The sequence below is a fragment of the Capsicum annuum genome, chromosome 11 (genome assembly GCF_002878395.1).
Source record: "Capsicum annuum cultivar UCD-10X-F1 chromosome 11, UCD10Xv1.1, whole genome shotgun sequence".
NCBI classification, from domain to species: domain Eukaryota; kingdom Viridiplantae; phylum Streptophyta; class Magnoliopsida; order Solanales; family Solanaceae; genus Capsicum; species Capsicum annuum.
This window is the reverse complement of record NC_061121.1, coordinates 62914814-62929431: the sequence shown is the minus strand read 5'-3', so window position 1 is coordinate 62929431 and position 14618 is coordinate 62914814. Positions and strand designations below refer to the sequence as shown.

At 35.3% G+C, this 14618-nt stretch overlaps 1 protein-coding gene across 2 annotated transcripts; it reads right to left on the bottom strand.

Moving 5' to 3' along the window:
- Positions 1 to 796: 796 nt before the first annotated feature.
- On the bottom strand, positions 797 to 9356 carry LOC107847950 (ubiquitin-like-specific protease 1D). Of its 2 annotated transcripts, none has more exons than XM_016692566.2 (14): positions 8923 to 9356; positions 7607 to 7658; positions 7122 to 7216; positions 6760 to 7016; positions 5673 to 5721; positions 5133 to 5212; positions 5006 to 5038; positions 4563 to 4658; positions 4342 to 4444; positions 3404 to 3504; positions 2890 to 3012; positions 2284 to 2395; positions 1322 to 1429; positions 797 to 1225 (listed from the first exon to the last, which is right to left on the bottom strand). In XM_016692566.2, the coding sequence occupies exons 1-14, from the start codon at positions 9208 to 9210 to the stop codon at positions 1118 to 1120; spliced, it is 1605 nt and encodes a 534-aa protein (XP_016548052.1). In that variant the 5' UTR covers positions 9211 to 9356; the 3' UTR covers positions 797 to 1117. The 2 variants fall into 2 exon arrangements, with proteins under 2 accessions (XP_016548052.1, XP_016548053.1); XM_016692567.2 differs by having other exon boundaries at positions 6760 to 7013.
- Between the last annotated feature and the right edge of the window lie 5262 nt (positions 9357 to 14618).

Here is a 14618-nt window from a genome sequence, read left to right as displayed (position 1 = left end):
AGAAAATTCACTTGAAAGTTGTTTAGGGGGTAAATAATTATCCGTAAAGTTAAAGTGTTAAAGTGAATTTTGCAGACAAGTTTAGAAGTGTTTTGATGTATTATCTCTTTTTCTTACTCATTATGAAGTATTAGAGTCATCCATATTCAACAGTTACATACATTAATGTGCAATTTTTTTTAAACCATAAATATAATGACTTCTTAAATGCTGAAAACAAGCCAAAAATATGATAAAAAAATAAATACATTTCTTGACCTATGAGGCATGCTGCATCAACATGCCTATATATATAAAATCAATACTTTTCTCTTTTGCACTGTATTAATATCTCTCCATATTTATTGCTAAAGGTAAAAGTAAAGACAAATAACTAACTATGCCTTGAATTTCTAAAATGATAAGTATTATGAAATATTTATTTTTAATAAGAATGATAATTATTTGAAAACTGAGTGAGTACTAGACGTATTATTATTAAATAACTACATAAAATACAAAAGTCAAATTTAAATTTTCAAAAAATAGTGAATAAAATAAAAATGGAACTAAAGGAGAACTTCTGGACTTATCTTGTCTTAACTCAATCCTTATGTATTTACTAAACTAGTATTATTAATTAATATTTTGAAACTCTATATTTGATTACTACTACTGGATGTAGTTATTTACTACTGCAGGATAGTATTAGAAAAAGAAAAAACATAAACTCTTTTGACTTTGCTAAAATGAACAACTAAAAGGAAAAATCTATTTTTAATATAGGAGTCAAGTAAAAAGGAATGGAGAGAGCATATACTAAAACGAGATCAGTTTGCATCAAGAAGCACATATAGCTTTCATCTTTGTTTTCATTTCATTGGAAAGAAAACATGTATGAACAATACGAGTTTGTTTGAACTAATGGCACTGCTGGCACAAAAACCTACAACTCCCTACCAGAAGGGAAAGACTACGTAAGTCCTATAATCTTGTCAAATATTCTTGATTCAGCTTCTGCTATTGAATGAAAATGGTGAATATGAAATTCTCCTGCATCTCGGGTCCTGTAAAATGTGAATATGCTCCATTGATGCCTGATTCAGGTTAAGAATGGCTTGATAACAGCAGCATCTATTTACAGATGACATTCATCAATTGAATTCTTGAATTTTTCCTCTAGTATATCGTGGATTATCAGTCTCATACCAGATGCTTCTTTGGGTCTGAACCACTTGCTTCCGAACTGAAAATATGTCAATACATCACTGACAAAGAAATTGATGCATTATAAGAGTGGGAAAAAGATGGAAGATTCTATAATTGGAAAAGGAATTAATACCTTTGTAAGATCTTCTTTTTTAAGCCTTTCTTTAAATTCAATGATGAATCGCTCCATAAAGAAAAGCACAAACAATCCACAGTCAAAGTCGTTTCTTTGTTGTGGAACCTGTCAGAGAGCAACAGAAGGAGGTCGAGATTAAAAAATAAAAACTAAATATAACATCTCAGGTTCAAATCCACGGGGATGCAAATTCTAGGTGATTTCTTCCCTATGTATCCAAGCATTGGTGGAACAAAGTTACCCGGTACTTGTGCTAATGGGAGGTAGCAAGTACCCTTTGGAATTAAGCAAGGTGCATGCAAGTTGGCCCAAACACAACGGTTAAACAAAAATGAAACAAAAACTAATCTGAGCCAATCTAGCAGAAATTATTAGCTATGGCAACCTAAACATGTAAAACTAAAGATCTTACCAATGAAACACAACCACTTACATTTTGAAACCACTCTATTCCAAACAGTATTGCTTTAAAATGTTGTATGCACTAGGTGTTGAAATAACTAGAACGACAACATGGTGCTTTTTAAGTGCAATGCCGTAGGATATGAAAAGTTCAAGTCTGAATATACTCATTGCTGAAGCTCTGGAAAATACAGATAAAACGAATCATTTTATGAAACATATAGATTTCTTAGAGAGGATATCCAGCTCTGCAGCTGAACAGCCATGCTGCAATGAATTCTCACATCCCACGTGATGCCAAACCAAATTCATGACTTGTAAGTTACTGAGTGCATATTTACAAGGCAAGAAACATTTCACAAGAACGCTTAAAAGACAAGAAATCTTTCAATGGGTGAACACTAGAAAATTGTGATCATCAATTCTTCGTGGAAGATTTTCCCACGTTTTCTGAAAACAAAATTCAATGAAAGACTATTCATATCCCACATTGATCCCAAATCAATTCATTACCTTACAAGTTAAGAATTCACAAGAATGCCTAAAACTAAGAATACCTCAATAATTTTGTCGTCTATCCTTCCTAGAAGATTTTCCCATATTTTGTCTGCAATAGGAAGACCTGGCACTGCTTCTTGTCTCAAGAATTTCCATTCTTCCTTCAAAAACCTGGTCCAAAATTAAAACTTCGAATTAAAATGTACCTCCTGAGTGAAGAAACTTTCCATCTTAGAAATGACATTCCATGGGTCAAATTAGACTAGCATTCATGATCATTTTATACCAGGAATTGAGAAAATCTTTTATTTTTATTCGAGGGTATTTGTTTATAAAGTACAAATTTAGTAATGTTGGAGAAACTCTCCATATATATGTGGTGTACAAAACATGGAGAACACAGGGCATACACCAACTGCCGGGAGTCATTCAAATCAAAATAATGGTTTTCATTGAAGATGGATAAGTTTGGTCCTGAATTCCAGAAAGAATGCTAGATATGGTTTTAACTTTATTTTTCTGTAAATTTGCCTATACATGCCCCAGTAGTTGCAGTCCCTAACAATATAGTAATAATTAAGCCAAGAATAGTACCTCGCAAGAACTAAATCATGTAGCGCGCATGCATGACCATATTTAACAGCCAACGAAAGAGTTAATCTTACTTTTTTATAGTACCAAAAAGAGAGCTGCTGCAGTGGAGCCCCAACGAATCCAAGTGAAGAATTATTGGCCCCCATTGGTCTTCTTTGTCTGGTATGCAAATTATTATCAAGCTCCAGTGAGCACTACAGAAGAGAAAAAGAACCAACATAAGGGCACGAACAGCAAGTTCAAACGGTCAGCGCGCGCGCGCGAGAGAGAGAGAGAGAGAGGAAGGGGAGGAAGACGGGGGAGAGAGGGAGTAAAGAAAATAAGAGGAATTTGAACAAAGCACTGAGCTATTAAATACTCTGATCTGCTTAGTTACTTGGGGAAATGCATAGCAAAAAATAAATACGTCCTCACATATGATCCATATCGAACAAACGCCAAATTTGACCTAAATAATGTAGTTTTATAAATTGATAAACTGCAAAACTAGGCCAAGTAATAAAAAGCTTGACGGAAAGCACAATTGACCCAACTACTGAATCCTCAAGAATCAATGAAGAAGCAAAATTAACCCAGAAAACTTACTCTTCATGTATGGGAATAAATATATAGGCTTTCTCAAAAATATTCACCCCCTTCCACCACCGTCTTAGTTTGACAAATGAATCTTCCTTGTCATTCTGCTGCTGAAAATTAGAAAACCAAAAACAATTCAGATTTACCTAATATTAGATAGATGTAAGACAGAAATATGGAAGTTAAAGATGGCTGTGCTAAAATAGAAATGATCACATCCAACAAAGAATGCAAATGACACGCGCTAATGAAAAATAAGAGGTCCCTTAAGCTGAAATAGCCATATCCTAGGTAAACCTGCAGATGCACCAATGTGTATGTGCAACAATAAGATGACAAGGCACTTTATCCCAAAAAGGGGGGATGGGACAAGGTAAACGTATAATCACATGAAAAGGTCGTCCTAGAAAACCGACAATCTCTTGCAATCATTGAGCAGTTAGCTAAGCACAAGACCAACGAAAGCAAAGGACCTATACTAGCAAGGATATAGGCCTTCTTGTTGTTTCTTACATTGAAAATTACGCAGTATTCCAATGGTCTATTTGTTTTGATCGACGAGTCGTCTATCGACTAGGGTAAGTAGTACAAAATATTTAGAACCATTAGTTTTGGAGCACCCCTAATTTGCATCAAAGGAGAAATTTATACTAAAACAGGCTAGTAAGGGAGAGAGCATCTGCCTGAGAATTAAATGGAGTCTCAGGCATTTATAGGTGCTTCTTGACTAAATCACATTACTAATTTTCATGAATTTCCTTATAAAAAAATCATGGACTATTGTAGCAATTCTACAAATAAAACAAATGAAAAATACAACTCCATGTTTGTCCCATAATTAAAAACTGTTATTGGATCTAAGTTCTTTCAGGTTCTTCTCTTTCAATAGGTTCTACATAGATTCACAAACCAGTTGGAGTAAAAAATTTGCAGATAAGAATCAATACCTTACTGAAATTAGCCTTTTTGAGCTTGTTGTAAAAATATGTATTAAAAAAGTGATACTCACACCTTTCACCATCCGCAGGAGATTTTCTCTGCTGGAGGTATCTATGCAAGAAGAAAGGCAATTAGGTTTTACCAGATTGAAAAAGTGATTGCAAGCTTTCTAGATCCTCTACTAGGATGACTTTGGAAAAGCACCAACGAAAAAGTTCACTTCACTTACTGGATGTAAAAGTTCATTATAGTAGACGACAGATATGCTTCAGGGGCAAGAGATCCCATATCTGAATAATGGATTTCGACTGCTTCAGGATCCTCCCTAATTAATGTAAAAGATGGAACAGAAAGCATAATCAATAATAAAGAAGGATATTGCTTTATTTTTTTTTGGGATAAACGTGGTGTCCGGGCCAACTTTCGCAGCACCTCGACTAAATCCACGGGATACCTGTCACCTCCCACCAGCAACAAATATCAAGTAACTCCGTCCACTAAGGCTAGAACAGATGGAAGAATCACCTAGTGTTTTTTGCCTCTGCTGGTCTCAGGTTCTCAACCCACTTCATTGACCACTAGGTCACACCCTTGGGTGCAAAGGAGGACAGTGCTTGGTTCCCATAGGTAATAAGTAATGCTGATATAAAAATATTTTCATTCAGGACAAACCTTGAAGGATAGTATATCTTGGCCGTCTTTGTGCTGAAAGAGGTATAAGAACAATCAATAATTGCTACGAGAACTAAAATTAGGTGCTTATGTTTCAGATGAAAAGACAAATGCATCAGTTCACTACCTCTCGACCACATGATATGCTTGCTGTCTTGAATCAACAACATCATGTATCTCCTCATCCACTAGAACAACATCCTTATCCTAAGGAAATAAAGAATCTCATAATCAGGATTAGGAGTAAAATACAAGACTGATGCACTTTTAGAGGTCCTTAACTAGGATAAAGATTATATATAATAAGGAGGAGAAGCTACAATAGTTCATAAAGCCCTGCTGGAGTGTCCTAGAAAACTATTAATGAATACTGAAACAAGAAGCAAGTAGATAAGTGGAAGAAGTTTCAGTAAGCTAATCAATCCATGTGTACCCAATGCTACTATCCATCCCCAATGGCAAAAAGAGAGAAAAGAGGCAGTGGTTATGGTTTTTTCTTCTAACATAGAAAAAGTAGCCATTATCATCAGTACACACTTGCCTCAAACAGTTTGTTAGACCTTGCACTCTAAACCAAACATAGGAACAAAAACCACCAAAAGTTTCTATTCAATGAAAAATGTATGTAAGGAAGTCAAAGGAAGGAAAGAGATAAGGGAAACCTTACATTTGCATGCCTCGAAGTAAATGCAGAATGGGCTTGAGAAGGTTTCCACCTGACAAAATAGATCAATTCATAACCAAACACATTTCTTTCATTCCTTAATTTCATAACAAATATCCAGCAACAGGATGTTAGTTAGACTAAGGGGAGGCAGCTAAAGCAAATGAATGAACAGTACAACTCAAATTCATGACTCATTTGCATGTAGATGGATTTAGGTTGAACATATAATGATGCAATCTTCCTACTTTTTACCCAAACAAAATCACAAAGGTAAATATTGGGTAAATAAATGCTATTTAGAGCAAGAACTAAAACAATTTTCAGCACTGTTTTGCAGCAAAAGTTTATTTTGCATGTGTATACTTTTGTTTTCTCGTTGGTGTAAAGAGGAATTTGTAAATGAAGAAGTATCAATATTAAGCCTCTTAAATTCCTATAAGATGAGAGTGGGTTTTCTTTTGGTTTTTGTTCAATTGTACCTATATATTTCAGCACTTTCTTAGTGCTGCAGTTTTATAAAATTTAACATTTCTCAGAAAGAACAGAAACCCTATTGGAATCAAATTTCTGTACCTAATCCATAAAGCACTCTCAATGTCCCTAACTGTTACCCCATTCACAATCACATTACTCTAACATTCACAAGCCCTCAACATTTGGCCTGTTGACATTTCAATTCTACTTCCCGAGTAATATTGTTGAAGAACAAGCATGTTCCAAAAGTCAATCTTGGAACTAGAAGGAGTATTGTGCAGAAAGATTGATTATTAAAGAATATAAGCACAGAAATGGCCGGAAAGATCAAAGAGACAAGGTTAGTCCAATGATATTTTGTTACATTCCTTATTCCTTGAACATAAATTTTGAAGAGACGAATGCACTTCATCATAAAGAAGTCTTGGTTGTTCAGTGTGTATCTAAAACATTCCATCTTAGATTTATCTTTTTTCTGTAAATGCACATCAATTATAGTTAACACTTTTAACTACAGCAGTACTCAATAAAATAACAGCAACAGCAGTATTAAGAAAACAACAGCAACAATAAGTACGTAAAATAAATTACAGGGAGACAAAAATTCACATACTTTTTCATGAAAAGGCTAGAGAAACTTCCTTCAGAATAACGAGGAGAAAAAGTAGAACTATCTCTTCTCTTTCCATCAGAATAAAATCCCCGTTCATCTATCTTTACGGGGAACTTAAAAGGTGTTTCTCGTGAAGGCAATGCTGTCTTAAGTCTTCTTGTTGGAGAAGACTGTCCGGTTAATGTCCTTTTGCGACCACATGTATTAAGAGCATGTAATTCATTTTGGAAACCACTGGCTGTCTTAGATCTTGCCTGCTAATCAACAGGTAAAAGTAACATATGTTTTATTTTTTGGATTGCAGTAACTGCAAAACAACATCAATTAATTCATCAGAAAACTTATTTTTAAAGTAAACATACTTTTTCTTCCAGCTTGTTTTCAACGCACACAGCAAAAGCAGATTGCAACAGGGGTGCTGATTCTGGAGACCATTGCCCAAGGTCATTAGCAGCACCTACAAAATTTCATCCACCATTAGTTTCCATTCAAACAACATTTTGTAAAGCAACTCAAAATTTTTGCTCATCTAACTCCCATGAAGCTGCATGCATACGTTGTACACAAACCTAGAGTCACACTCATGCCTGCTTGCATGAAGAACTCATAAAAGTGCCTAAAGTCAGCACCAAAGATCTCCAAGATGAACAGTGGGTCCACTTGGGGTGCTAGAAACTCTTTTGCATATATATGTTTCCCCAAGTAAGGAATTTCCTTTAGTTCATACAAGTAAGAATTTGTGACAATAGAAAAGCTTAACTTTTTTTTTTTTTGGATATATGAAAAGCTAAACATAGTCACACAAACACCCACCCACACACACACACAGAAAAAAAAAAAGACTTACCAATAGAACCAGAGTGATGCCTCCCCAATGAGCCACATTTATCTGATGTTATCTGTCAAAAATAGTGTAAGCAATAATGCTCAATTACATAGCCAATCAAAGAGGGAAAAGCCATATGCTTGTCAAGGAAACACATTCCAAATATGGATCTACACCACTTCTACGGTTATGCATTTTTAAATCAAGTATCATCTACAATTATGCATGGTTGACAACATCATTATGATTATGTATTAAAACCACAAAAATTATTGGAAAAAATTGTCTTAAATTTGTGTTAATTTTCATCAGTGTCTTGAAAGCCCTTTCTCAAATTATGACACTAATTGTGCAATTCTAAAACGATGCCATATAGTTATGACATACTTATATGCAGCTTTCACTTATCAAACCCATACCAGAGTAACATAAAGCCCCCATTTGCTATGAAAATGTGGTTCAACAACATAGCCCACAATCAGGTTGAATAGCTTATTTGCTGGGAATCTTTTTAAACTACATGGGTTTTGATCAAACAAAGAAAATAAATAAGAAAATATGGGATGCTAAGTCGCATTTCCAGTGCCTAAAATGGCTATACCAGTGGAAGTATATTTTGAGGAACAACGGATTTGTTAAGTGATTTTACTGTCTTGAATTAAAGAGAAGTGATTTTGGCATACAATGTCCTCAACTTTAGTTACCATTTGAGGAATCAACTCCCATTTAAAATAAGCAGCTTTTTAAGAAAATAAACACTTTCGGCTCCTAGAAGCTTCGCCAAATAGGCAATTGGTTAAGTTAATAGATATTCATTGTCTTAATCAAAAATCAACGAAAGTGCAATACATGAACCAAAGTCCACTTTAAAATCAATGAACATATTTACCGAGACACTTTTGTACTAGTTCTAAAGCAAAAGTTGAGTTAGAAATTAGTCCATATATCAATAGTATTTCCTTCCTAAATACTTCGTACAGTGTTCAATAAACTATTGGGAGTTCATTTAAAGGTTTCATACCTGCAAGATTATTAACAGTACTTTTTTTAATAGAATGTTAATAAATTCCAAAATCCATTTCTCCGCCAGTCCAGTAGCCACTACAGACTCACAGCACTCTTATAGGATTTCAAAATTTCCAATTTCTTCGAAAATCTACAAATTCTTTTAATGATTTCAGTACCTGAGAGATTATTAACAGTATCTTTTTTTTATAGAAGGTTAATAAATTCCAAAATCCATTTCGTTTTCCAGTAGCTACTACAGACTTAGCAGCCCGCCAACACTCGTATAGGCTTTCAAAATTTCTAATAAACAACAAATAATTACGTCTCACCTTTTCAGAGTGAAGCAACAGTTTCCTCTCAAATTCGTCCTCGTACTTTTTCAATCTTGCTTTCAGCTTTTCACCTTTATCCGGCAATCTAGCGCCAATGGAGCTTAATAAGCTTTTGATCCCATTGATTTTGCGTGTTAGTTCTAAAACTGTTAACTCTGAAAGTTCGTCATTTTCCTCTCCCGCCGCTGCCGCCGTGGTCGGTGGTGCTTTGGTGTCAACCACCAACTCCGCTGGTGGTTCATCGTTTACTAGTTTGTTCCAGTCGATAATCAACCGTGCCGTCATTATTTATTCGACGGCCGGCGGATGCACTTACGCTACTGGTATATGCGCGGGGTTAAGGACAGGACGGAACGACGACGAAGAGAACGAGGATGATGTGAACAGTACGTTTCATTTGGTAAGATATTGATAATCGCGAAGGTAGAGGTACAAGTGGCAAATGGACAGTTATATACAAATTTGGGGCGAATTAAAATGTACTACTACCTCGGTAAAAAAATAAAAAAAGACATATTTTTTTTTTTAATCCATTTAAAAAAAAAATTTCTTTTTTTTGTTAACACTTTAATTTTAATTTTTCGTATAGCATGTTTAGAACCAAAAGATTAATAGATATTTTGGTATATTTGACATAACTTTAATTTCAGGTCACAAGATTTAAAAATCTTCTTTATTTTCTTAGAGAGTAATAGATTTATTAGTTTTATAAGGAGTATTATTTTTAATCCTTTAATTTTATTTTATTTTATTTTTTTGTCAACAAAGAAGATTTTATTCATTACTAGTAATCATGCATCATACAACATGAGTAGCAATCGGATCACTAGGAGGCACTATAGGCCTAGCACTAGTATTACAGTTATCATAACTACTAGGCACAACAGGCCCTACTATAAAGAGTACATAGATACATGCTTCAATTAACTGCTTAACAAACACTAGCGAAACCGACCAAGTTACAAAAAGGCTGGTTATTGATAGCTTATGTCCTGTCCCTCCTTCGCTAGTTTATCTGCTACTCTGTTGGAGCTTCTCATTTCATGCTGCATCCGAGGGTCCCTAGGCTTCGGAGAAGAGCCCTGCAAGAGTAGACCAAGTTATTAGCTTTGTTTATTGGATGATCCAGGGTATTGATTACCTCCATTGAGTCTGTACTTATCTCCAGTTGTTGTACCTGCATGTCGTTAGCAACAACAAATCCATAATATAAGCTAGCAAGTTCAGCTTCTAAAAGTGAAGTAACATTAATCTTAGCACTGAAACCTCTAACCCATCCCCTACTGATGTCACGGAATACACCACCTGCTCCTTACCCCCAATTTTATAGTCATAGGACCCATAAATGGTAAGTTTAACACCTGCACCAGACTTAACCCAGGATACTTGACTATTAGAAGTAGGTATCCTAGTAGTCTTAGTGAGGAAAAGATATTCCACAGAACGATCATAGGGTGTAGATAGAGGGATGTCCATTTTAGTCTCATTGTATAGATTATGGTTCTTAGTCATCCAATGTTCCATATGTAGAAAGGAAAAATGTCTTTCCAGATTAGTGCGGGTTGACCAATGGATAGTGAGATGTTTTTGCAAAGCATTAACTAGTCCCAACTATTGGAATGACAAATGGATTGGATACCGGATAAAACATTAAGGGAGGCCCAGAAACTTTGAACCATAAGGCATTGGAGGAAGATGTGTTGAATAGTCTCTGGTTGGTTGCATATAGCACAGTACAGGTTTATGACTATACCAAGGTGACTAAGATAGACTTTTGTGGGAAGATAACCATAGAGGCACAACTACAGAAAAAACTTAATCTTATTAGGACAATTTTGCTTCTAGATCAAATTGTAACTTCTAAGGTAAATATATAGGTGGGAGTTTCTTAAAGAAGCTTGTTGTAAGCATTACTAGTGGAAAATTTTCCATTAGCTTCTAGTGCCCAGGAAATATGGTCCGATTGGCCACCTTTGGTAGTTATGGGTATAGATTTTAACAAGGTTCCAACATCCTTCGGGAGCTCATAAGATAACCCCTCTAGGTTTCAAAAGTTACCATAGATAATATCACTAATCCTCATTCTTAGGTAGCTGAATAAAAGAGGGTCATGGACTACAGTGGAGAGGGACTTTAGATGGGGGATCCAATCATCTTCCCATAGGGAAATAGACTTGTCGGCTCCTAAGGTCCATCACATATTTTCACAACAGAAGGACCATCTTATTATGACATTCTTCCAAATAAAACTAGTTGTTTTAAGGTGATTGTCACGATTTGTAAGTGAGGAACCCTTAGCATATTTGTAATACCCCACAAAATTGCGTGTCAAATTCAGCTTGTAAAGCTCCAAGAAAGATCCCAAGACAGAAAATTTTGCTAAGTGTTCAAGATTCAACACTTAGTATTATTTTAGACCTCCAAACTTTGGGGATTTATTTGGCAACCTTTCCGACATCCATTTTTCAATTTTCAAGTTGAGTTACGATCGGGAAAGCTCGTAGTATATCTCGGGTGAGTTTCAGAATTTTTGGAGTAGCGTAAAGGCATGTTTGGGTGCCCAAAACAGATGCCCCGGGCGATTAGCCCGAACAGCCTGCTAACTCCAATTTTTTCAGCATTTCAGGGTCAACTTCAAACGATCATAACTCCCAATATATAATGAAATGTGAGAGCTTCTATATATTAATGGAAAGATCTTTGAGTCTTATTTCCAATGAAATTAGTTTCATGCCATTTGGACATTTAAATAAAAAGTTATGATCAATTTACTTCAGCCTATCAGACAGTCAATTAGGGACAGATTTGACCTTAATTGTTCCTTAGGGGTATTTTGGTCATCTTCCACCCCTATATATACCTCAAACACGGGATTAAGGCTTATTTGCAGCAAAATATACTCCTCTTCTCAAAATCCTCTCAAGAACTCAAGCTAGGGTTTCAATTTGAAGACCCAAATCCCATCAATTAAAGAACATAACTCCTCATTTATCTTCAACATCAAAAGAAGGGTTTCTCTCAAGATCATAACCTATAACAAGAATCAAATACTTCTTCAAGAATATATAATATTCAAGTTTTTCAAACTCAAGAGCCAATTTATTTTCTCTCAAAGGAACAAGACCCCTATTCAAGGAGTCAAGAACATGTCTAAGAATTTCTTCAAGAATCTTCCACCTAAGGTATGCGTAGTGTTCATCCACATATTTCTTTCATCCGTAGGAGTCCAAGAACTATGCTTTAAATACTATATTGTGATTGTCTTGTTGAGATATGATCATGTACATATTGATGGTTGTTGTTTATGCTTCAAGATATTAATTTAGGGTGATTCTCATGAAGTATGTCTGCTTGTAGTTAAAACCCATGAAATTGGGTGGTTTAAGATGACTAAATTATTAAGAACACCTCTGCCATAAAGTGTGTATGCAAGGTGTTCAACGAAATGCCTAGAATAGGCATAATTATATTTTCATGATTTAAGAGTACTCAATTAACAAGTCCTTACTCCATGGTTTATGATTTCACGTGAATTCCATGTTGTGTGAATAAAGTTTGAATCTTTATATGTTGTTCATGATACCATGATATTTTGTGGATTCAATTGGTGGAATTGAGTTAAATTATGGTGTTATGGTGTATAAAATTGAGCATTAGGCCTATGCCCTAAAGATTGCATGCAAGGTGTTTGTTAAAATGCCTAAGTGAAGAAGAATTGAGCACTTTGACCTATTTGTGATCTAAATGATGATTCCATGCCATATTCATGTGCTTAAGTTGACTCCCACGCTAAAGCTATGCCTACCATGTGTTTGATAATGTGCCTCAACGAATAAATGATGATCAAGTACCCAGTCTTCATGCTCCAAGATTTTGCCATGTCTCTTAAGTTATGCCATGTCTACTTGATCAAGATGATTTCTATGCTTTTAATGTGCTATGAATATGTTGTTGGCTTGTGATGATATTAGAATTGACCATGATGTTAGCTATATGAAAAGGTTATGAAAACCACATGACTTATGAATTCCCCGTAGATGCTATATTATGGATTGTTAATATTGGTCAAGTACTCTTGTATGTCAACTCATGTTAGTTTCCTTCCATCGAGTCCTGAGGGTATTCGTACCCAAAAAATATAGCTGCGTGCCTAAAGCCATGTCATGTTTTCACGATACTCTCAGTCAAGCCATGTTCAGTAGACTTCAGTCAGCTAACAGAACTCAGTAGCATTTAGTTAGTTAACAGAATTCAGTAGTGTTCCGCTAGTCATCGGAACTCAATAAACTCAGTCCATGTTCAGTTTAGTTAAACAGAACAATCAGTAACAGTTCAGTTAATTGTAGTATGAACTAGGAAATTAGTTCAGTATAATTAGTTCAGTGTCACTTAGTTGGGAGTGAATTCAGAACAGAGCGAACCCAAGGATGGGAACTCACCTGCCAGTAGAGGGTGTGATTCTTCCTTACTTTCCAGAACTATGTAGCCAGCATAGGTTGAGACATCAATAACTGTCAGTTGATGGTAGATAAGGTGACTTAACCTATCAGATGAGGGTTCCCACTGTTCTCATTAGAGTACCTGCCAGATGAGGATCACTCACAGCTTTTCCTTACCAGTGGCGCGGTATTGACACACTTCCAATCAGGACAGAGATTGGACCCCAGCTTAGCTATTATAGCGTATTTGGGGCATGTCGGTTAGATAACTACTTCCCACAGTTTCAGTATCAGTCTCAGTAAAAGAACTCAGGTAGTTCTTCAGGATATCAGGACTGTCAGATACATCATTCATGCTATCAGTTATCAGAACTCATATTATCAAATATATCAGTTATCAAAATTCAGTTATCATTTATAATATGTTATCAGTAAATACATGTTATCAGTATTTATACTCGGAAGTCATGTTATCACGAGCTTAGTTTTAGGAATGTTATATATGGTCAATCAAATCAGTTCTTCATAATTAGAAATATCAGAAACAATCATTTCTTTATCACTAATATAGTATCTGTCTCCCAGTATTCAGTAATATAGTATCATTTCCTCACTTATTAGTGAATTACATATCAATATCAGTAAACTCAGTCATTCATTATCTCAATATCAATAAACTCAGTCATTCAGTATCTTAGCATCAGTAAACTCATGTTGTCAGTATTCAGACTTAGTAGTCAGAATCACCACGAGTTTAGTTACAGTTACGTATGTATGTATGTATGTATGTATATATTCTCACGTTCATATCAGTCAGCATTGTTCATGCATATAAAACCCTTTGCATTTAGCCTACCTCACTCGTATACTCAGTATATTCATTCACACTGATGCATTCGCGCTATGATGTTTTATTTAACGCCATAGGTATAGAGGCACGAGTTTCAGAGCAGTAGTAGCATTGTAGATTTCAGCAGTCGGTGCTTCTCTTCATTCGAGGATAATATTATTATTACTTTATTACAGTATTTCAGATTAGTTTTTCAGTTCATGGAGTTAGTTGGAGACATGTTCCTTCAACTCCTTATTCAGTTCAGTTAGAGGCTTTCGTACTAGATGTCAGATTAGATGTTCAGACTTCAGTATTTATGTTTCTTTTTAATATTGTTATACCATGTTTTTCAGATATGTATCAGTATTGAACCTTATGGCCTTACAGTTCATGTTTCCGTATATTTTATGAGATATTATAGA

What these genes read in the sequence shown, in the direction of transcription:
- LOC107847950 (XM_016692566.2), bottom strand. Translation starts at nt 9,210, where the DNA reads ATGACGGCACGGTTGATTATCGACTGGAACAAACTAGTAAACGATGAA. An exon ending in AAGATATACTATCCTTCAAG is followed by an intron (nt 4,659 to 5,005) that starts GTTTGTCCTGAA and finishes TACATTAATTAG; the next exon opens with GGAGGATCCTGAAGCAGTCG. An exon ending in AAAAGGCTAATTTCAGTAAG is followed by an intron (nt 3,505 to 4,341) that starts GTATTGATTCTT and finishes TCTAATTTTCAG; the next exon opens with CAGCAGAATGACAAGGAAGA.